The 24,554-nt window shown below is 39.6% G+C and overlaps 1 protein-coding gene across 1 annotated transcript in view; it reads left to right on the top strand.

The window, feature by feature from the left end:
• pir (pirin) overlaps positions 1-24,554 on the top strand; it is a 43,040-nt gene that overhangs the window by 4,294 nt on the left and 14,192 nt on the right. The window contains exons 3-5 of the mRNA XM_007891649.2: positions 87-179; positions 4,795-4,875; positions 6,610-6,816. Coding sequence (XP_007889840.1) covers positions 87-179; positions 4,795-4,875; positions 6,610-6,816 — 381 coding nt within the window. The remainder of the gene's footprint in view (positions 1-86; positions 180-4,794; positions 4,876-6,609; positions 6,817-24,554) is intronic.

Below are 24,554 nucleotides of genomic sequence, written 5' to 3'. Positions count from 1 at the left end.
TTCTGTATTTTCCTTGAACATTTGCCACATGTGCACATAGTTAAAGTTGTTTTGGTGATCAAACCAAGCATTCATGTTATCCACAGCTGAAAAACTTGGATCCATTCTTGATGCTGGATGAGTTTAATGTTTCCAAACCTGCAGGATTTCCTGACCACCCTCACAGGGGCTTTGAAACTGTAAGTGGAAAATCTCTACTTTTCCTAGTTGGAACAGGTACCTTCGCTCTGAGTTTTGTAGACGTTACTGTTGTGGTTGCACATTTACTATTAATGACTTTATCTTTAACGAACAAAAAATGACGACTGGTGATGTCATTGACATAGAACTGTCATGCATGTCAGCCTGGTCATTTGTTCAAGCTCCACGTTGGGACTTTGGAATTCACGTAGTCTATTGCAATGCAGTCCTGGGCAGCACCAATGTGTGCTGCATTGTTTGAGAGGTTGTTCTTCGAGTGAAACTTTAAACTGAAGTCCTGCATGTTTGCTCAGATGGATGTTAAAGATCTCATGGCACAATTCAAACAGAGAAGGGGGTTTCTCTTGGTGTCCTGGTCAATAATCTTTCAAATAAAATTGGTTGTTCATTACATGGCTACTTGTAAGACATTACTGTGTGCAAATTGGCTGCCGCATTCACTTACAAAATACAATCACTAAACCATATAATATATCCTATGAAGCCCTTTAAGTCACTTCAATGATATGATAAGGTACAGGGTCATATACAAGGATTATTATTATATCTAGAACTGAGATAATTATAGGCATCGAGATCAATGGTCTACTGGGCTCTCAGATATTCTTTTGACAGCTTTCTGTTATACAGCTCACAATAGCAGAGGGATCCACCTGGGGAAAAGAAACTTACTCAGCATCTCAGCCTTCTCCTAATCCACTTCTTGGCAAAACATTGTGCAGCATTGGAAGCTGTCATGGAGTGATATGTGAAATCCTCCCTGATTTTAAAACCCAAGCTTGATGTTACCAAACCAGTGACTGGAGTAAAAAATGCTGCCCTTTCTCTTATTCCTTTCAAACTCGCAGTACGGGCCCTGGCCATTCATTTAAGTTTATGAACTTGAAAATGTAATTGATAACACATTGTGTTACCAATATATAAAAAAACTATATCTCATTTTATTTGTGTTACAAACTCCGTGACCCCATCTCCCCTCATTCTCATCCGACTCCATTGACTCCCTATCCTTCAGAGGATCCAGTTCAAGATCCTGGTCCTCATATACGTAGCCCTCCATGGCCTCGCCCCACCCTACCTCTGCGACCTTCTAACCCCCTACCAACCTGCCTACTCCCTCCGCTCAGCCGGCTCTGGCCTGCTCCACGTCCCCCGACCCACCCGCCCCACCATTGGTGGGAGAGCCTTCAGCCACTCTGCCCCCAACCTTTGGAATTCCATCCCCCAATCACTCCGCCTTGTCCCCTCCTTAGCCTCCTTCAAGTCCCGCCTCAAGACCCTCCTCTTCGGCCGCCCCCCTTCCCTTCCCCTCCCTTCTCTCCTCTCTGACCCCAGCTCGGGTCTGAAATGCTGTACACTGTCCAGCGCCTTGGGACGTCCTCCCGACATGAAAGGCGCTATGCAAATGTAATCTTGTTGTTGTTGTTGTTGTTGTTTTCTGGGAATGAGGTTGACTTGCTAACTGCAGGGGAATACAAGTTACAATGATGGATATTTTATGATATGATAGCCAGGTGTCTGAATTTGATGCAGAAACCCATCACCATGCTTAAAAGTATCCAACCCAAACTGAGAGTTCCACATACGTATGTCATCAACATGTCCATGGGTTTGGAATGGAATGCAAACTCTCTCCCTGGAGAGCATTAGGTACAAGTTGGTGAGAGCATGGATTTGGGCACTGCTGGAGTTCAACCATATCTTGAACAAACCTTTGATGAAACTGTGTTGCCATCCAGGGAGTTCATTGCTACCTCAACTACTATCTAAGATGATTTAATTAGAAGCAGGGTGAGATATATATGGTATGTGTACCACCAACACCAGCAGAGTTAGTGTTTGTGAGTACATAAATAGCTGTATAGCTGGTATTATAATGTTCTTGTTAATCCACTAGATGGAGTGCTAGCCAAGCTTGTGCAGAGTTTGAAGCCAATTCTTTTATGTTCATGCTGAGGTTGTGTTGCTGCACATTTAATGGTGAATCACTGTGATTCTGGCATTGATTCAAATATACTATATAACTATATAACCAGTTCAAATTGTACTGAAACATCAGTGTGTACATTGAGTGAACTGACAGATTCATTTACTACTCTAAACTTGCAAGTTCCACCACATTTTCAGGAGAAACTCGTATGAAAATGTTAAGAAGGATCTATCTGTTTTTTAACACAAGTTAGTACAAACCTAGCTATAATTTCTTTGAATCTAATTTGCTGATAAAATCCATTAGACTTTTATGTTCTTACTTTGAGACGTCTTGAAGACGTGATAAGGTGCTATATTAAATGCAAGGATTATTATTATTACTTCCTCTAATATTCCCTTCAGTTTAGTCCTTCAACTTTCATGACATCTCCCAGACCTCATTATTTTGTTTCTATGTATTTATTCAGGTTAGTTTTCATCTGCTTTTGTCATTTGGCTTTTTATCTTTTTATCTTTCCTCAAAGGAACTTGCTTTCTTTATCTTTAAAATGGTCTCAAAGGATTCCATTGCTTCTTAATAATAATAATAAACCTTACATTCGATATAGCACCTTATCATATTGTTGAGATATCTCAAACTGCTTCACAAGATGTACGGTAAAGTGAATTGACTATATTTTGTGGACCAAACGGGCAGCCAATTGCGCGCAACAGTGTCCCACAAACAGTCCTGGATTGAGTGACTAAATTATTATTATTATTACCCCCAGAATGCAATCTGTCAATCTACAAACAACTGGGTTCCTACTTACGCCGAGGTAAAGAGAGGTTTGTGAAGTAAGGAAACTTGCCTATGGTTTTGTACTGCTCGGGAATTGAACCTGGGTTCTCTCACTTGCAAGATGAGTACTCATAAACCAATACGGTATGGGATTCCACACTTAATCCGCCCTTGTAAATGAACAACTAGACGATCTTGCGGGGGCGTAGTGGAGGGGTGGCTGTGTGGAAGTAAGCAAGTTCTCCTTGGTGCTGAGCTTGCAATGTAATGTTGCATTCAAGTCAATCCTCTGTGGCAGTCTCTGTAGTCCAGTTTCTAAGCCATGCATGTGATGACAGACCAGCCAGCTTGGCTCATCAACAGGCCTTAAAAAGGGAGGGATTCATCCCACTCTGCTTATGTTAACCCAAGCCAAAGCCCCATCGATTAGTGTGATCCTATCTGGACAAGCAGTTGGAAACTTGACAGACTGCTCTCAATTGCATGCTATGCTGGTTTTAGCTGGTAAATGCAGCAGTACCTGAATATGCATACTGGGGATCAACCTGAGCGCAATACGTTCCAGAATTAGATATGCAGGATGCAACTCTACAGGAAGAGAGTGCACATTCCATTCCAGACATATAGAACATGTCCATGTGTGGGTGACATACATAAGTGGCACTCTGCCTGGTTTTAATCTCTTAAGCAATGTGGTAGGTTTCTATATTGGTCAGATACCAAAAACGTAGTCATCTTTAGAACTCAGGGCTTCAAAGATTGTATTTCTAAAGTTCTACGCATCTATTCTTTTTATGAGGACATTATTGTAAGTGAGGATGGTTTGAGTTGGAACTGATGGTGTATCACAAGGTTCCAGAATGAATTTGGAGTCAGTAAAATAGGTCACACAGAGTGAGATGGAATTTGTCCGCCATAGAGGAGTGCGTAATCTGGTCCATTGCGTGATCCAAGGAGGTTTGGAGTGTTTCATGGGTGGACGGGTTGCCGGAGGGATGAAAAATAAATTAAAAAATGCTGTGAGATTTACTGCACATTCTGGAATTTTTGGATTTCCATCTCAGCGTTTAATTTCTTTCCCTCCTGCAACCGCTGTCCAGTTTAAGGTATCAGTTACTAGCCTAACAGTTTTATGCCAAGCCGCCTTTCTAATTATTAGTCCTGTGCCAACCTTATCTGCTTATTCAATATCCTGCTTTCTTGCTTGGCAATAATAGTTTGCTGACAAATGCATATGAAATATATAATTTCCTAAATTTCTTAAGCATTAGCAAGAAACTTATTTTGGCCACTGTTCAGCTGATCTTTAGAGAGAGAGAGAGACCTGTGCATTATCTACAGTGAGAAATAGTGTTGTGAAAAAAAATCGATGCAATTTCATTGCAGTTTACAAACATAAACATCATGAATTGAGTGGCGGTTTCACAAGCTTCATACCTTCTGGTTCTGGTAAATGCGCAGCTCCTGCAACTGACTGCAACTGTCTCCTGCTCCCTCACATGAAGGGTTCCCGGCACTCGCCGCTGCTTCTGTTCCCACCCGTAGCATGGGGATTTAAATGGAAACTTTTTTGTAATTTTTTTCCCTCCAATTGTTCATTCAGAAAAGTAAAAACAAAGATATGGGCATTCTCATGGATAAGCTTTGAATGCGTATGACCAAGTAGACAACAACAACAACTTGCATAGCACCCTTCACGTAGGGTAGCGTCCCTAACGCAGTGTTTAATGTTACTGGTGATAATGATCTCAATTTGCACCCTTGTCTGATATTAAATGCTCTGGGGCTCTATATAAATGCAAGTTGATATTTAATCTGCTCTAGGTCTGAATTCGATCAGAATTCATCTTTTAAAGCAGTACTTTTTCCATTTGTTACAGGTAACCTACTTGCTGAGTGGAAGCATTGCCCATGAAGACTTTTGTGGTCATAAAGGAACCATTTACCCAGGAGACTTACAGGTAACCCACAGTACTGATGTACATTGAGCCGATTATAATGTCATAATATCATAAACCTTGCATTTGGTATTGTGCTTTTCACATCAGGAGGACATCCCAAAGTACTTCATAGGATATACTGGAAAGTACTTTGTGTTTTGTGGATGAATGTGCCATCCAATAAATGGGATAGAGAAGGTAAACCCCAAAACAATAATTTCAGGTGTCCACATTCCCCTGCACCCACACCCCCACAAAAAAAAGAAAAGGCAGCAAGACAAGAGGGCACAGGTTAATTATGGTATGAAGGACAATTTTAGGACAGAGATCAGGAAGTATTTTTCACCTTGAAGAGAACGATATTCATCAAATAAATGAGTGTGTGTGGCAAGTGAGTGTTTTAGGATTCACTTGCATGGGAGATAGTTGCAGTTCAGATGCCAAGTCGGTATTATGTACCTTAGGAAATCCTTCTAATGTGAAAACACTATATAAATGTAAATTAATATTGTACAGTATTGTAAAAGGTAGTTTTATGTTTGGGATTTGCCAAAACAGAATAGGATCTCAATTTGTAATTTCAGTACTTTTAATCTAAAGTTATTAACTCTTCCATTTGGTGGCAGTGATTTACCACAGTATCAGCCGGTGGTAAGATGTGAGCACTGGGACTTGAACAGCTGGTAATGCTGCATTTATCCTAACCCAGAACGAAATCACTTTGCTCCCAGCAGTGCAATGCTAAGGAGTGGGAAAACCTGATTTACGTTTCCTACTCCACATGGCGTGGCTGTAGGGGAAGCCAGCCAAGAGTGGTTTGGACTCAAGTGTTCATGCAACAGCTCAGCTCATACTACTCTCGACACCACCTTCTCCGTTGTGGTTAAAAAAAAAGCCACCAAAACACGCATTATTATTGTGCAGCAAAGATGCTGTTTAACCTTGCAAAAGAATCGTTTAGGTTTTCATCGAAAACCAAAGATAAGGGGCAATGGATTGCATGCTCTGAGTTGTAACCTGCCTTAAAATGGCTGTAAGATGTAATGGTTTCCTCTGTTGCATGTTGTTTCTGTCGCCACAGTATTCTATACAGCTATGAAATGCATCCCAGATTTTCTTTCAACTGAGAGATATATTTTATCTGTGGTTCAATTCCCTTGTCCCAAAACAAAATACCATTATTGGAATTAGCTGATAATATGGACGCAACTAACACCTGGTTTATAGTGGATCTGAGCAGCAATCCAAAAGCAAAGCCCAGTGGAGCCCTGCTGCTGCGAGAGCATCTTTAAGGAGGTCTTTGGCTACATATCGATTCACGTCACCGCAGGAGATAAACATGTAGTGGGAATTGATTCAGATCCTGCTCAGAAATGATAGCCACTGAAGCCCTTCGGGCAGTCAACTGACCCATATTTTGATTTTGTGAAACATTCAAAAAAAGAAGGCCATTAACAGAGCTCTGCCTGCACCTGCACCAATGAGACTTGGAGCAAGATATATAGATTTCGCCCACAAAACACACAGTCACTACACTTTACAGTATATTCTGTGAAGTGCTTTGAGACATCTCAATGACATGATAAGGCGTTATATCAAATGCAAGGATTATTATTATTATTATTGTATAGTTTCCCACTTTCAATTCCTTGACTGCTGGAAGGGAGAAAATTGGCAGGAAAAACAAGTTACATGAAACAGTTTTGTTAATCACTGCATTATGTCCAATGTTGTTTGTTTTTCATTGCTCTGCAGTGGATGACAGCCGGTCGTGGGGTGGTCCATTGTGAGATGCCGTCCTCGGATGAACCAGTGCAAGGCCTTCAGCTCTGGATCAACTTGAAAAGTTCAGAGAAGATGGTGCCACCTCAGTACCAGGAATTGAAGAGTAAATCCATTCCGAAATGTAGCCATAATGGTGTTGACGTGATTGTTATCTCAGGTGAATCCCTTGGAGTTAAGGTAATTATTTAAAATTTTAGGACATAATTCATCCTAATAGAAACCATAATAATAATAATAATCCTTGCATTTGATATAGTACCTTATCGCGTCTTCGAGACGTCTCAAGGCACTTCACAAAATTTACTGTGAAGTAAATTGAATGTATATTTTGTGGGCGGAACACGGCAGCCAATTGCACACATCAGTGTCCCACAAACAGTCGTGGATTGATTGACCAAATTGTTATTATTATATTTTGAAGGAATTATCATCCCCAGAAAAGCGATCTGCTAATCGACTAGCAACCGGGTTCCTACTTACTGCAAGGTAGACAGAGGTGTGTGGAGTAAGGCAACTTGCCTAACATTTCGCCCTGGCCGGGAATCAAACCCAGGTCCTCTCGCTTGCGAGGCGAGTGATCTAACCACTGAGCTACAGGATTCCACCATGTAGAAGAAAGCCAATAAAAAATAATTGATCACTCAAACCACGATTGTTTATGGGACACTGCTGTGCGCAATTGGCTGCCGCATTTCGTCCACAGTATATTCTGTGAAGCACTTTAAGACATCTCGAAGACGTGGTAAGGTGCTATATCAAATGCAAGGATTATGATTATTATTATTATAATAAGCCTTGCATTTGATACAGCACTTTGTGATGTTGTCACAATGTCTCAAAGCGCTTCACGGGATTTAGTATAAAGTTTAGTGACTTTCTTTTGGTGAACATGGCTGCCAATACACACACAGCAATGTCTCATAGACAGGCATGAAGTGAATAACCAATTTTATCAAGGGGTTTGTTGCCAAGGACACCAGGAGAAACTCTGTTTTTTTTCAAACAGTTCAAAGGGATCTTTAATGTTCTCCTGAACAAGCAGACAAGACTTTGGTTAAATGTTTCATCCAAAGGAAGGTACCTCCGATAGATAATGCAATGCTCTCCCAGTGTACTTGTGATTGTTTCATAGACTACAATGCGTTGACACCTATGGGTGAACACCTTTGTAGAGTGTGATCTGCTCAAAGTGGGGGGGGGTGGGGGGCTGAACTTCATTTGAACAGCCAGCAGGAAATAGGCATAAGATTGAATTCTCTTGTGCGCTGTAATTTTTAATCCTTCTTGGAAATGATCTTATGTATGTTGCAATTCTGTGGCTCAGTAACAAAGAACTACAGCTCAATGCTCAGGAATGCATGTCCGAACTGTAGGCAGGAGGCAAGTAACAATGTTCTCACTCATTTCATGTTGAGCTGTGCTGCTAATAATAATAATCCTTGCATATGATACAGCGCCTTATCACGTCTTCGAGATGTCTCAAAACGCTTCACAGAATATACGGTAAAGTGAATTGACTATATATTTTGTGGGCAAAACATGGCAGCCAATTGTGCACAGCAGTGTCCCACAAACAGTTGTGGATTGAGTGACCAATTTATTATTATTATTTTTATCTGGGGTTCAATTCTCTTGTCCCAAGACAAAATGCCATTTTTTTTGAACGAATTATAACTCCCAGAAAAGCGATCTGACAATCGACTAACAGCCAGGTTTCTACTTACTGCTAAGTAAACAGAGGCGTGAAGAGTAAGGAAACTTGCCCAATGTTTTGCCTTGCTGGGAATCGAACCCAGGCCTCTCGCTTGTGAGGCGAGTGCTCTAACCACTAAGCTATAGGACTTTCTGCTCACCGGAAAGCTTGCAGGAAGGACTCGATCTAATTCTTGTCGTATGTCAAACAACTAACTAGTAATCATCATCTCCAGCGAAGGGTGGATGGTTGCAGGTTAGGCACACAGGGTGAAGCTGGCTAGCTCTAAGGTAACATGTTTGGCAAATGGAATGTTAGAATTGAATCACCCTCTGTGCTGGTCTCCTTCGTCTGGTTCCTGAACCAGACAGTAATTTACTGTTATTACTTAGTGGGTACATTTAAGGGTTTCATTTCCTTCACTTGTCTAAAATTTCAAAAATCATGGAAATCACGTTGCAAACCAAGTCAGTGTTTTTGTGTGATTTTTTGAGTGTGTTTTCTATCACTTTTGACATTTTACAGTGGCTAATCTGAGAAATGCAACAAAATTGTACCCTTGGCATAAGTGTGCTATTTATTTCCATTTTCAAAAGATTGTCTGGATATGATACAATGACTGATATTGAGGCTATTTACTTGATGATTTCATAGTGTTTTGTCTGCTTTTGATTTGCAAATGTGCCAAGCACCAAGGATTAACATAGCTCAGGCAGATAATTTAATAACACACCAACATAGTTTGAGGTTTGCATGGTCTATATTTTGTTATAGGGTTGAGTTTACAGGCTGGTTGCCATCTCTTGCAAGGTATTATTAATCTTCATTTATTGCTGTCCCAAAACATGCTTTTTATTTCAATTTTTCATACTTTGAAAAGATGCTTTGAAAAAAATTGGTAGCGCTCTGAGGCACAAGATTTGTGGTTTCATTCCCCATGTTGAGACATTGAACTCAGACACAGTGTATGGTCATGCCCTAATGCAGTGCTCGGAGTGCAATTCGAAAAGGGAAGGAAATTTCTCCCTGTGTCCTGACAAGAATTCCCCAGGAAAAATTGTGGGACATCTTGCTGTGTCTAAGATTGGCCATTGCACTCGCCTACATAATACACAGTTACAACAGTATGAAACGCTTTGAGATCTCCTCCTGATGTGAAAGGTGCTATACCAAATGCGATAATTATTATTAATGCAAATTTACCAGCTTTTACAACACAGATTGAAGCTCTGGAAATCAAGTAAGCAATGGAACTTGTATTTTCTGACTTGACGACTGTTGTAAACAAGAGAGAGAAGTTCAGAATTTTTTTAGAAATAATATTACAGTANTTTTTTTAAATGAATTGATTCTAAGTTTCTAGAAGATGATATCTGAGATGCTAATACTGGAAACCTGTTAATGTCTGCGGAGTTCAAACGGACCTCGGCATTCAGCTGTTTAAAGGTTAAGGTTAGGATACTCAAAGTATTGCCAGGCCCTGCACATTTGTGGCATTTCTGCTTTAAGAATTTGAAGGAAGTACTTCCATGTGTGCTTATATTGGAACACTTTGCTTTCATATGTCTTTTTATTAATACGATTCTCTGGTGTTTCTGTTAAAACATTCTGCTATTTGTATTTAATATAAAAGCATTCTTAAGATGGTTATTTGAAATTGTTGAGCACTTGGCATGTTTGTACGACAAAAGTTCCACTGTTAACATGGTTATGCAAGATGTAATGTGCTCCTTTTCTCTAGGAAATGTTTTTCAAAAGTGTTTGATTTTTATGCACAACATAAAATCTTAACTTGAATTGATCATAATTAACTTTAGGTCAACGGAAAATATGTCAAAGTATGAATGAAAGATTTCATGTCTAATTTATATTTTTTATTTAGTACCTGGGGTATGGTTTGTCCATCTGTCGTCTGTATATTTATTTCTTCCATGTGTTTATTTCCTTGCTTTTGTTTCTTTCTTACCTCCCATTTTTTCTCCACATTTTTCTTCATCGTTCCAGGATCCTTTTCTTGTTCTCTTCAGTTACTACAGGAATTAGAATACTATAGGAATAAGTGCTATAGGAATTAGAATACTGATACTAATAATATCATAGTAATAATGATAATAATAATTATTCTAATTATCATGGGGAGCCAGTGAAGCAGAACGAGAATGGAAGTGATAGGGTCACAACTCTTGGTCCAGGAGAGGACACGAGCTGCAGTGTTCTGAATAATCTGTTGCGTGTGGAGGGAACAGTTGGGAATCTAGCAATGCATTGCGGCTTGGGAGAAGTTCAGCAATATGAATCATTGACCCATCAAAGCCAATATGTTTTAAATGCAGTTTTAAAATATTGCAAATTCTAAATTGACCCAAACCAGATTCAAACCAACAGTACCAAGTTGGTGCCCTTTCACATTGGCTCCACTGTATACAAACCAATGCATGTTGGAACAGGAAGCATTAGATTAAGTACCGATTCATTTTTGTGGTATGGCAATTAATTTGTTCTCTTTTCCCCAAAGCTTTGAGTTAGGGGATAGGTGTATTTCTCCAGAGTACTAGTTGTGTGTGTGGAGAGAGGTAGAGTGAGATTGGGAGGGGTTGAAATTAATGGAGCTGAGTAAAAGGCAGGAGCTTTGGTCCCAGGAAGGTAGGAAAGGCTGTCAGATGCGTCTTTCCCTATAGATCTCTGAGGCAGTGATCAAAAATAACAAAGGCCTAGGTAGCAGGTCACCTGCAATGCCTCCTCTTGACTCTCGTTGTGAGCAGAGCTTTGAGACCTTAAAAAAGGAAGAAACTCATAAAGATGAGCCAACTAATAGGCCTAAATATGACATCCAGATTCTACAGGGAAGAAGTCGACAGAAGTTATCCAGAGGAATATGTGCCAAGTAAGAGCCTTAAATTATAACAGTAATCTTGGAATATGAATAGTATGGTTAAAGCAGAGCTACAAAAACATTCTATTCCTCATTTCATTCCATTCTATCTTGCAGCAGATTGCAACTGCAACTCAGGCTACTTTTTGTGATATTAATGATACAGATTAGAATCCTTCTTCCATGCCTCTCTTCTACACACACACACACACACACACACACACACAAAATTAACATAATAGATTTGGGACACATTGAAGATATACAGCTGGCTTCCCACAGAAGAAACCAAAATAGGTCACAACAGAGAGAAAACAATCCAATGAAAGCTGGTCTATTGCCATATTCCCCCTGATGAGTCTTGCCTAAACATCTGGACCAGAAAGAAAAGCATCTAGCAATTACCGTTTTCTTTGAAATTTAACAGAAAACCAACCATTTCACAGCATACTGTCGAGATCTGCAAAATCGTCCTCAGTTGATGCTTTCAGTACCAATGAATCCTAAAACATTAAAAGCTCCCAATCTAACCATAACGATAAGGAATGAGCCTTCAAGAAAATGTTCCAGCTTGATCCCAAAATAACACAGCATTGGAGGATAACAAAAAAAAGCCTCTGAATGTCTGTCAGCTTTCTGACTTTGATTGGCGGAGTGAATCTCATTCGCTGCTTATCAGCAAAGGTATTAACTTTTGGCAATGTGCTAATTATGAGAGTTTCTTGACCAGCTCATTGGACTCACTTACATCACTGTGCCACACAACAACAAACAACAAATTACAATTGTACAGCGCCTTTCACACACATCTTTAGCGGGATCCACTCTATTTTTGAGCTGTCTGGTTATCCAAATTGTACGTACTCACCAGCATTTAAAGTGAGCATTTAAAAAGGGCAAAAGATCATTCTCTATGGGGAAGCTGACTTTAAAAAATATACATACAGTAATTGTAAGAAATACGAATGTCAAGTTAAATGCTGGATGACTCAGGTTGCATAACATACTAGACTGTGTTTGGCATGTTTTTAATTTAGACTTGTCCAGTTAAATACTAACCAGATACAGTACCAATCAAAATGAGCACTTAAAAAAGGCAATCTCATTCTCCATGTTGAAGATGAAACCTTTGTGTAATTCTAACAAACACAATATACAAGTTAGACTGGCCTGACCACTGGATTAAATGTTGAGTGACTGCTCCTTTCAAGCCTTGTCAGTGCAGGAATGCGTAGGTACTGATGATGCTTTGCCCCAAGTTACACAATAGCCTCCGGCACATAAAATTAAATGCTCTATTCTGCATATGATTTTGTATTTGTTTTGCGACCTAAATTACACAGGACCTAATCTGGAGTGTTTATCAACTGGCTCGGTAATGCCTGGTAAACGTAATTGACAACGATTCCTCAACTTGTAGGAACAAGGTAGCTTAGAAACACACTAGTAACCTCATCTTGAGTTTCAGTAGCTTGAGAAGAGGTTATGATGTACACATGGCAAGCAGTGATGAGTGTGGCTACGGCACAGTTGTGAGGTTAGAATGACTTTAGACAGAACCGCAGTAGGGAGCACACATTTTACAATGCAATGTCTGGCATTTTCACATGATCCTGTACAGTTACTGTTCTACATGTGTCACCCCCTTTTTTATAACTTGCATGACAGCAACAAGTGTACTTTCAGGGGTTAAAGTTACAGCAAACCAGGGGCAGAGATTCTTCCCACTTGGCTCCTGTTAATCCTGTGAGCTAAAATCCTACCATGGGTAGGGTGGTCCTAGCTGGACAAGCAGCGGGATGCTTGCTGGGTAATGCTCCCAATGACAAGCTATGTTGTTTTAATTGGTTAAACCTCACACACACACACACTTTGGGTCCCCATGCTTTAGCTCTCACCCACCTGTGCTTAACACTTCCTAGAATTAGGTAAGCAGCATGCGTCCCGTTTGATTTGGATACTCTAAGCACAGTGATGGATTTCCACATGTGTCAAACATCTGTGAGACAAAAAAAAACACCACTTGCAAGACATATATGAAACTGTTAGCAATCTATTACATGTTGTGAAAACAGAGTACAATTTATTCAAGTGTTTCAGCTCCCACGGAAACTATCAGCTCAATGTAATGCCTTTTCTCAACAAAGTTGTTTCTGGTAGGACCCTGTTGTCTTGCATTCCTAAATAAATGGAGCAAACTCCATTTTCTACTCGATTCTAGTAACTTACTGCTATTGAGGTTGGAATGGAAAGGCTGCATTTTTATTTAGCCTGCCACCTGCTTATGTTAAGTCTTTTATCTTTGTGAAAGGAGTGAAAGCAGCACCAGCGAATGATACCTTTGAGATTTGTTTGAAAATGATTTGTTTCAAAGATTGTAATGTTTGCAACAGATAAATGGCTGTTTTATTCTATTTAGGAATTGAAAAGACACAAAATCCTGGGGGCCTTTTAATTCTTATATAGAACAAATCAGAGTAGATGTATTATAATCTTAACAATAATATATAATAATAATAACAATAAAATAAACCTTGGGTTTGATATAGTGCCTTATCAAGTTGTCAGACATCTCAAAGCTCTTCACAAGATTTACTAATTCAAAGGTGAGAGTGCTATCAACTGAGCCAGGTTGAATCTATCATCACTAATTAGTTTACAGCATAAGGGAATCATTTTTATTATAATAATCCTTGCCTTTGGAATATTACCTTTCACGTCAGAAGGACATCCTAAGCGCTTCACAAGATACAATATAAAATGGAGTGATTGTGTGTTTTGTGGGTGAATGTTTTTGTACAGTAGCTGCGTGTAGTCTGCGTATAACACTCCCTTTGGTCCTGTTGGTATTAGCTCTTGTTTGTTTAAATTAAAATAACAGCGTGTTTTGAAGCTTTTATAAGATGCTGCACCATCTCACCAAATACCAACTGACTTATGGATTACTGAGCAGTTTTTTTCAGAATTAAAATCTTTTCTGGAAGAAATAGCCCTTGAGTCAGTGAATTGAATGGGCAGCACTGCCAGCAGGCTTGATGTGATCACTTCTAAGCTTTTGGAAGTGGTGTCATATTGTGCTCAGACCGCAACAGACTGACCAACCGCCCATACTGAACTGCCTTTGTAACTGCAAGGTACACAATAAAACCACGAAGGGAAGTCGGGTTTCACACTGTTTGGTTTTGACAGATGCCAGCTATAAAACCAGATGTATTTCTGCATATACGGAGGTCATAATATCTGTTTTTAATTAAGGTTAAGTTAAGGTAATTTGTTTTATACTGAGGTGAAGGTTCATAGGGCAGCACATGACCAAATAATAGGACAGAAAGCAATTTAATAATAATAAACCTTGCATTTGATATAGCGCCTTATCACATCTTCGCGACGTCTCAAAGCACTTCACAGAATATACTGTAAAGTGAATTGACTATATATCTTGTGAGCGAAACGTGTCAGCCAATTGCTCACAGCAGTGTCCGACAAACAGTCAAGGGTTGAGTGACCAATTTATTATTCATATTTTTTTTTGGAAGGAATTAGGAAAGGTAGTCAGGTGACACCAAATGTGGAAATTAAAATTCTGTAGATTGTAGGAAGAAGGGAAACCAAAGGAGGTGAGGAGTTTGTGTGTGGGTATTCTGATATCACCTTTATAAAGGTACACTCCAGATATTGGTGGGAGAGCCTTCAAGCCACTCTGCCCCCAACCACTGGAACTCCATCCCCCAATCACTCTGCCTCACCCCCTCCTTAGCCTCCTTCAAGTCACTCTCCTCTTCGACTATGCCATTGGTCATCCCTTCTCCCCCCTGACCCCAGCTCGGGTCTGAAATGTGGTACACTGTCCAGTGCCTTGGGACGTCCTCCTGACATGAAAGGCGCTATACATAATCTAGTTGTTGTTGTTGTTGTAAAGAGCAGTAGATCTATCAAGTTGTAATGAAAGTGTAACTGTGTATGTTTTGCTGTCTCAATGTATCAAGATTTTTTTCCATTTCTTTCACCCCTGGACTGGTGATTTTTTTTTAATAATCCAGTGGAAGTCCTCTGCCTTACCACCCATTAGAGTAAAACATTGTCACAACTATGAAAAAAAACATTGTCAAAAGAACTACACTGCACAGGGTGGAAGATATGGCATGTAGATGCATGCATGTGAGTGTGAGTGCGTGTATGTGTGTTTTTTTGCCCAGGGGAGGTGGGGAGGAGGTTACATTGAGTCAAAGTACGGATGACAAATTTACTGATCATCTGTTGAAGCTGTATATAAAAAATCTGTGTAAACCTACATCTTGCAACATCTGAACAATAAAAAAAAAGTGATTGTTTTTGGTAAAAAGGACTTAAACCCAGCAGTTTTGAGAGAAAATTAACTGCAAACTGAGAGAGCTGATTTCCCCCTTAAATATTTGGGAGAGCTGTTAATATTTATTTGCGCTTAGCTTTAGAACGCATGAAAATTGTTAATTCAAATGTTGATACGGCTTGCTGACAGGATAATAAATGTTTTTTCTCTCAGTAAAATCCGAGGTGTAGTATTTCATGCCAGAGGAAATGCATAATGCGTTGCAGCTGCAAACTTGATTTTGGTATTTTCTTAAATCCACAGAAACCATTACTCAGAATTGACTTTCTTTGTTAATTGCCAGTGTTTCAATAAAATTTACACACATCTAAAAGACCTGCAATGTGATCCTAAAACTGTCAAACTATGTTACCTATACAATTTTCAAGGGCAGTTTTACATTTACTGAAGTAAATATTTCTTGCTGTGGAAGATTCTCGGGTGAAATTGGGAATATTTTAATATATAGTTAGTTACTGGAGTATTTCACTCCATTTGTCAGATCTTGATTAGATACTTTGATTAGAGCTATAAACCTATTGCAATATTATCAATGACACAAGTATTTTAGTGACTTCCTTGATGGTGCTTGGAATTTCCCAGAGCTCATACAAGTTTAAACTGGGGAGCAGCCATAGACATCATTTAATCATATCTATAGTGATGTCCTCAGGAAATTCCTACAAATTCCTTAAAAAAACAGATGTGTGACTCTGTCCTTAAGTTTTTTTTTGGTTTAGGTGTGAAACTTTTATGTTTGGAATTATTTATTCCTTTGTTTTATTAAATTAGCAAATGTGGGCAATTATTTATTATTGCACTTAATCAAAATGTTAAATTCGTGCATATTTCCTTGAAGTAACTTTGTTTTGATTTGTGTCCTACATACTCAATGTAGTTTCTAGGACCAAACAGCACTAAAATGCTGTTTTTCAATTACAAGGCGTCTATTTTAGAATAAGTGCTGGTGCCAAGAATTAATTTAAAATTATTTGTATAGTACAATTCTGAAGTCCTACAGAGATTAAAGTATGAAAACTTATTAAGGTTTGGTTAAAAACATGTATTTTATTGTGAGGGCAGCATGTAGCAAGTTACCTGTTAATAATTGATTCTGTAGTTCAATATCTTACAAACGGCTGAATTATGGTCCAGATTACAGCCCAAATCCTCTTCCATCAACAGAAACGATAACAATTTGCACTTATATACGGTCAATTCACTTTACAGTCTATTCTGTGAAGCGCTTTGAGACCTCGAGAAGACGTGAAAAGCGCTATATCAACTGCAAGGATTATTATTATTATTATATAGTGCCCTCCACACAGGGTGGCATCTCAGAGCGCTTAACAGTGGTGGAGCCTGACTCTGAGGAAGGGGGAGGTGGCCGTAAGCATGGTCGAAGAGGAAAGTTTTCAAGCGGGACTTGAAAGAGGGGAGAGAGGGGCAAGGCGGAGGGATTCATGGAGAGTTTTACAGAGCTTTGCGGCATAGTGGCTGAAAGTGCGATCTCCGATGGTGAGGTGGAGGGTGCGAGAGACGAGCAAGAGGCCGGTGCCCGTCAAGCGGAGGTGCCGGGTGGTGGATTGGAGAGTGAGGAGATCGGAGAGGTAGGGAGGTGCCAGGGAGTGAAGGAATTTGAACACGAGTGTGAGGATCTTGAAGTCAATCCGCTCAGTGTTGGGGAGCCAGTGGAGCCTGGCCAGAACTGGTACGGAGTTTGGTCCTGGTCAAAATTTTGCTTCTAATTCTTAGGCGCTAATGCCACCAACTAAGGTGACGATCTAAATAATAATAATAATCCCTGCATTTGATATAGTGCCTTATCACGTCGTTCTGATGTCTCAAAGCTCTTCACAGAATATATTGTAAAGTGAATTGACTGTACGCGGTAACTAATTGCACACAGAAGTGTCCCTCAAACAGTCATGGATTGAGTGACCAAATTATTATTATCATTTGAGCGATTGTAAATGAGTGATTCTCCAAAGACTGGTAAATTCACAGACCTTGGCAGAGTATACTAATAACATGGAATTTTCCTATTCTCAGCTCACACTGACAAGATCTGCAAATGTACAGAACAGCAGAGGATAAAATGTTCTGGCCCAGCAAATTTATTGGGCTTCAGAGAATTGCATGTCTATTGAGTGCATCAAACAATCCTAAATCAGCTGCAGTACCATCGGATCTTTGTCTACTCATCCCCAAAGACGTGCTTTAACTCTGGAAACTATGGAAGAGAACAATGTGATATTTCTGTTTCCAATACCAAATTTCCTTGTGGTGTCTGAGTGACATTTACACATTAGTGTCCTTTATGGTTTTGCTCTGCATTCAACTGTTTCCAGACTGAATTCAGTTACAACTCTTTATACCATTAGAGACAGATCTGCATTGATTTCAAACCCAGTCTGAGGGTGAAAGTAAATCAATCTACCCATCGTGTCACCTAATCCCCTTATCAGCATTTCTATTGGAATACATAGCAGTGATTGAGGTTCAAAATACTTTCACTCTTATACACAGCTATAGACAAATCCATTCACAAATTGCTACAGTACACACAATGGTGAAAATGTGGTGGTGATGCGATGTATTAATTAAGACTCTGGTCAACAGCACAGCATGCATTTATATAGTGCCCTTCACGCTGGACGGGGTGTCCGAGTGCTTCACAGTGCGGAGCCTGGTCAAGTGTGTGGGAGGGGGAGGGTGACCATAGGCATGGTTGAAAAGGGAGGTCTTGACCTGAAAATGTGGCCAGAGACGGAAAGTCGAAGGGTTTTGAGAGAGAGACAATGGACAATTGTCTCTCTTATTTTACAGCCACATATAGTATGCTCACAGGGAGATATCATACACCATAGAAATTCTATATAGAAATGTTCAGCACAGAAGGAAGCCATTCTACTCATTATGTTTGTGCCAGTTTGATTTGTTTAAAGTTCAAGATTCTGACTGCATTTTATGAGTAAATAAAGGGATGAACATTGTAAATGTATCAACTATTGAAACAATTTGCTTTAGGGTGGCAGAGTCTTTCAATAAATATTTGACAAATGTTATTTTGAAAGAAGCAAATGAGGCAGAAAAGCCATAGACGATTAACAACACAGAATGCCGTACTCATATAGTGTACTAAAGTGTTTCAACACCACAGGACCAAATGTAATCCAATTGCTAAAACTCGCAATACCACTTTTATTTTCTTCCAAGTCCTTGGAATATTAATTTCTGATTTGAAGATCTTAAAGATCTCTAATTTTAGAAATAAACGCTCTCTAGAGCTCTATGTCTGTCTTTGTGGACAGCTTAAAAAAAGCTTTTGCAAAATAGATTCATGAGCACAATGCCTTTAACACTTCCTTTTTAATGAACAATTAGTTTGAAATAGATTGTCAGAGTGAATGGCACGCTGCAAAAATAGTCAACAAAATAAATATGAGCTGATAAGTGCAATATCTGCATTATTATTGTCATCAAATGCAATAAGAGATATTTCAATAGTACTGCTTTCTTCCTGTATCCTGCTTCCACTAAAATAGAATTAACAACTGAATAACAAACAACAAAGAAAAAATGCAATGTGAATGTATTTTCTGTCTGTTCAGCCTCAGTTGGGTTCAATACACCTGCCCAGCTCCCTTGTTGCTCCCTGATCATGAACCGTGTCTTGTGTCTTGAACAAATTTACTGGAGACATTATACTTCCTTTGGCAGAGAATCCCCACATCATATCCCAGACCTGCACATTCTTCTCCCAAATGTGAGGTTAGAGTCTGTCTTAAAATCTGAATGTTCTGATTCAAAGCAAACAATTAGACTCAATGGGTACAATCCAACGTTAAAATGCAAGTGATTCATGATGCTGATCAAATACTGTGTAAATCCTTGCAGTCGCATTAATAGGCTTCTGTGATCAAATTGTTAAACTGGTTTTGAGATCTAATTTAATGTGAAAACATTTGAAGGGAATAAAGTGGTTCTGAAGATTATTTGAAAGTCAGATGTTCATTTGAAAGTCAGAAATTACTAACTTCAAATGGAATTGTTGTCAGACAACCTCTTTTTAACATAGTTCCATCACTATATATCTGTCAGTCCAGCTTAGTTGGCCCCATGTTGGAATGTTGAACTCACATAGTCTAGGCTGACACTGTAATGGTGGGGAGTGGGGGGGACTTGTTGGAAGTACCATCCTTCAGATGGTTAAACTCTGGTCCAGTCTGCCTGTTCAGGTGGATGTTAAAGATCCCATGGTGCTATTTGAAAAGAAAAGGGAGTTTCTTCCAAATCCCTGACCAACAATCTCCCAATCTCCCAAATTAGTCATTGACTTCAAAGCTGTTGAAATTACTGGACTTCACAGAGTATGAAATGTAGCATAATGCAGTGACAGCAGCAGCCATTATCCTGTTGATAGTCATTTGAAGATTTGCACTTGTGAAGCTGTAAAATCTTGAAACAGCATTTAGTGACGCAAAAAACAACCTGACAATAGCAAAAGGAGAAAGCTGGAAATTGGTACAAAAACTTGTGAATGTAAGAGAAAATGAAGGAATAGATATAGGAATTTAGAAATAGGAGACGGAATTTCTGTTAAGCAAATCCACTCATTCACCTTTGTTCACTTCATGTAAAACATAACACGTTTATTCAGGGAAGTAACTATCAAACATTATTCAGTGACAAAATGGCAGATGTTTTAGATTACATTGTAGCCTGTCCATTTGATCTATATGTGTGCATTGTGTTACTAAGTAAACTTATAATTATTGAATGGGGAACATAACCACAAGTGTTTCTGATTTGAAAAAAATGTTTTATAGGTCGTAAAATACTACAAGTAGACTGTTCAACATTTCATGATGTTTGTTCTGTATCCATTTCGGTATCTGGTTTGCATATGGTCAAAGAGTTTGTTTTTCTTGTTTTAATTACTACCATTCAGAAAGTATCTTTTAGTGAAAAGAATTTGGGGTAAACAGATTAATAGCTAGTCACATGCATTCAAAGCATTATAGAATAGGAACATGTTTGGGCTAATTGAAACAGTTGTCTGGATACAGTAAAACTTGCATAATCTCATCTTTATAAATCATATAATTGTGTATGTCACTTTGTTAGTAGACAGGATATGTGGAAGGTGAGAGTGGGGATAAAGAGCTTTGATTGTATTTCTGTAACAGTGTTGTACATCACTATGCTTCTGTTGAAACATATTTTGAAACAATAGTGACGAACATCGATGAGACATCCATGTACGATGCAAATGGATGTAGGTGAATTTACAGTACTAACATTTTATCACACTGACAACACTTCAACAGACTCCTCATGTGTACTGGAATAGAAGCGAAATGTTGGTTTATGGGAACTAAACAAGTGCCAAAATATCCTAAAGGGGCTGCTGTTCCAGACTGATAAACATCTGTGGAAAGTCTTGTTAAAGTGCACTTGAACAGTCTTTGCCAGCTCTGTAACAAAGCTCTTAACATTAATCTGTTTGTAATCCAATTAAATGAATTGTAGGGTGATCTGCAGAATGGATAGTGGGTGGGGAGAAAGGTAGGGACACCCATTTGGAGCAACTTCTGCTAAAACCCATGTCCTTTTCTATCATGCTGCACTTGAATGCCTTAGGAATTTGCTGTGACCTTTGTAAGTTTTAGACTTCCTCATGTTATAATACAATGCATCTTACCAGCAGGATCTCAAAATTATGTTAATATTTTATTCAATCAAAGCAACATTGCATTTTTATAGCACCCCTCACGCAGCGTAGCATCCCAGAGCACTTGAAACGTGTTCAGATACAAGGGTGATCAAATCCTTCCTCCGAGAGAGATGGTGCCCTCTTTGTGTGCGTCGATTGTGTGTTAATGGATGATCTTTCTCCCAAGTTGCAGTCTTGCTCTCCTACCACTGTATTGTGTTCACGACTTTTATATTCTATTCTCATGCCAGCTCCTGACCAGTTCTTGCTTTTTCACAGAAAATGCTCATCATCGGTTCATGCTGTTCTTGTTTAAACTCTTCTTCTATTTTTAACCTCTTCGTATTCCATCAGGTCTCCTCAATCACTGTTTTCACATCCCGTTATCAAAGACCCTTGCTCATCCTACCTCTAGGAGCTATCACAATAACATTCTCCAGTTTCAAGGCTGAACACCATGCAGGGGGCAAAACAACCCCTGCAAAGTCTCTATCAGATCTTTCTCAAGATAAATCAGCCTTCTCGAGCTTGTCTCTCTACAACATTAATCTTTTAACAGCAGCTTGGAAACGAGATCCACACGACCCTTCCATCATTTCAAAGCTGCTTGAGGCAAACAGGGAAGAAATTGCAGCTGTACCCTCTTTTTGTCAGGATACACTAAGTGTGAGCACAAAGTGCACCTGGCAAATATCACCAGCTTACACAGTCTCATACAAAGACCCAGCAGCAGGAACCTGGTCTTCTTGGAAGTGTTAGTAATCACATTACGGACGTCAGAAAACATTCAGGAGATTGAGGCTGTGGCAGAAAAATGTGGTTGGATTTTTTTTCTGGGATTAGGCTGTATCAACATGAATACTGTATATTCAAAGTGTAAAACCCAAGCTGTGAATGAATTTCATATCAGTACTCATGCCCTGAAATTGACCAAAGCACTAAATGTGAAGTGCTTTTCCAGGTTACCCCCTGACTTCTGCAACATATATCTACTGTCATCTGAGTACATGAAGTCTTGCAGTTTCCTTATCTTTTTTATTCTCCTGAGGGATATTTCAGATGAGTGTTTTTGACAAATAACTCAAGAGTGCTTTTTTTTTATATTTGAAAGCTTTATATGTTTCACATTGTTGGCTGAAACAATAAATGACTGAAATGATGGAAGGACGGAGTGGTTCTTGTTTACAACAACAACAAAATTACATTTGTAAAACGTCTTTCATGTCGGGAGGATGTCCCAAGGCGCTGGATAGACAGCGTTACGGACCTGAGCTGGGGGTTGGGGTCGGGGAGGGTGAAGGCATGGGGGGAAGCAGGGAGATCGAAAGCACGGTCGAAGAGGAGGGTCTTGAGTGGGTCTTGAAGGAGGCAAGTGAGGTGGAGGGACTGCGGGATGGAGTTCCAGAGGGTGGGGACAGAGTGGCAGAAGGCCCGCCCACCAATAGGGCGAGCAAGGCGGGGGACGTGAAGCAGGCCAGAGCCCGCTGAGTGGTGGGAACGAGCAGAATGATAAGGGATTAGGAGGTAGGGGGGAGCAAGACCGTGGAGGGCTTTGAACATGAGGACTAGGATCTTGAACTGTATCCTCTGTGTGATGGGAGCCAGTGGAGTTGGGCAAGGATGGCGGTAATAGGGTTGCAGAGGCTAGTGCGGGAGAGGATACGGGCTGCAGAGTTCTGCATGATCTGCAGCCCATGGAGGAAGGAGTTGGGGAGGCCGACAAGCAGTGAGTTTGCATAGTCAAGCCTGGATGTAATGAAAGCGTGTATGAGGGTTTCGGCGGCCTGCGGTAGACAGTGGCAGAGCCAGTGCTGATACTAACCAATGGATGTTGTAGAGAGACTTTGTTTTACATTGTGCTGGTATAAAATACCAATTCATCTGCCTGCATAACACTTTGTGTGTGGAAGAACTAACAATGAAACAGTAAATGTCTTATTAGGAAGAAATTGAAAGATTGTAAAGTAAATCCAAATAAACCGAGTAAAATAATAATAATAATCCTTGCATTTGATATAGCGCTTTTCACATCGGGAGGACGTCCCAAAGCACTTCACAGAACACACTGTAAAGTGAATTGACTGTATATTTGTGGGCGAACGCGGCAGCCAATTGCGCACAGCAATGTCCCACAAACAGTCGTAGATTGAAAATGACCAATTCATTATTGTTTTGGGTTTTTGGAGGGATTATTATTAGGCTCTGTGTGGAGTAAGGAAACTTGCCCAAGGTTTTGCCCTGCCTGGAATTGAACTCGGGTCTCTCACTTGCAAAGCGAGTGCTCTAACCACTGAGCTACAGGACTCCACAAAAACGCAATATTCCAGAAACTTTACTATTAAAAGAAATGTCAGTGGCTTGTGACATAGAACATCTTGCTAAACAGTCTGAATGTGATGTCTGGTGCCTTATTCTAGATGTTTGTGTACAGCAGGAGAGTTTTATTGACTTTTGTGGCATTCCATGATTGGCAATTGGTTTGTGAATAAATCACAGTTCAGAATTGTAGGTTCTTAAATTTGATACTGACAAGATAAGTCCTTATTTCATAAGAATAATCTTTGTTTTATACTAGGACTGTCTAACTGATATGACTACATTAAAAATATACATATTCTAATCATTGCACTACATCTGCAATATGGACTTGCAAGAGATGGGAATTCTCACGTTTTTATTCCTTAAATTACAGTAGAAGAAAACTTAGCAGTTAACGTTACTTTAAACGTTTTAAACAGTGGGGTTCCAGGCACTGCAGTACATCTTGTAACAATGTGTTGATAGAAATTTCCGACTGGTTTGTGGATGGATAATGTTTTGCAGATTTAGCTTAAGGGAAATTATATTTGGAAACCTGTACAATTGGCTGGGGAAAAATGCAGCAGTTCAGATTGGTTAAGTACAGCTTTACCTCAGGAACAAATATACTGACTTTAGTAGTAGAGATTGTGGAAATAAATTTATAATGGTTTTGAACATGGGGTATGGATGCACAAATGCTCAGAACATCATATTGCCATTATGCCCATGTTTTTGCCCTTTCCAGATGTGTGGATGTAATGTAAAACTGGCAAGATGTGATATAACAAGAACTGCCAGTGCCTTTAGATCAATGTCATACGTATGCCACTGGAGTGTAACATAATAGCCCATTATAGTTACCATTTGGAGTAACTTATTTTCTACAAACTGTCCTGATGATTCAGAGAAATGTGAGAAATCTGTGGTAGGAGAGTGAAAATATATCTCTTCCTCACCACCCCCCACCCCCCCATATTTAAAC

Source organism: Callorhinchus milii, unplaced genomic scaffold (assembly GCF_018977255.1).
Source record: "Callorhinchus milii isolate IMCB2004 unplaced genomic scaffold, IMCB_Cmil_1.0 Scaffold4, whole genome shotgun sequence".
NCBI lineage: Eukaryota > Metazoa > Chordata > Chondrichthyes > Chimaeriformes > Callorhinchidae > Callorhinchus > Callorhinchus milii.
This window is presented reverse-complemented; position numbering and strand designations above follow the sequence as displayed.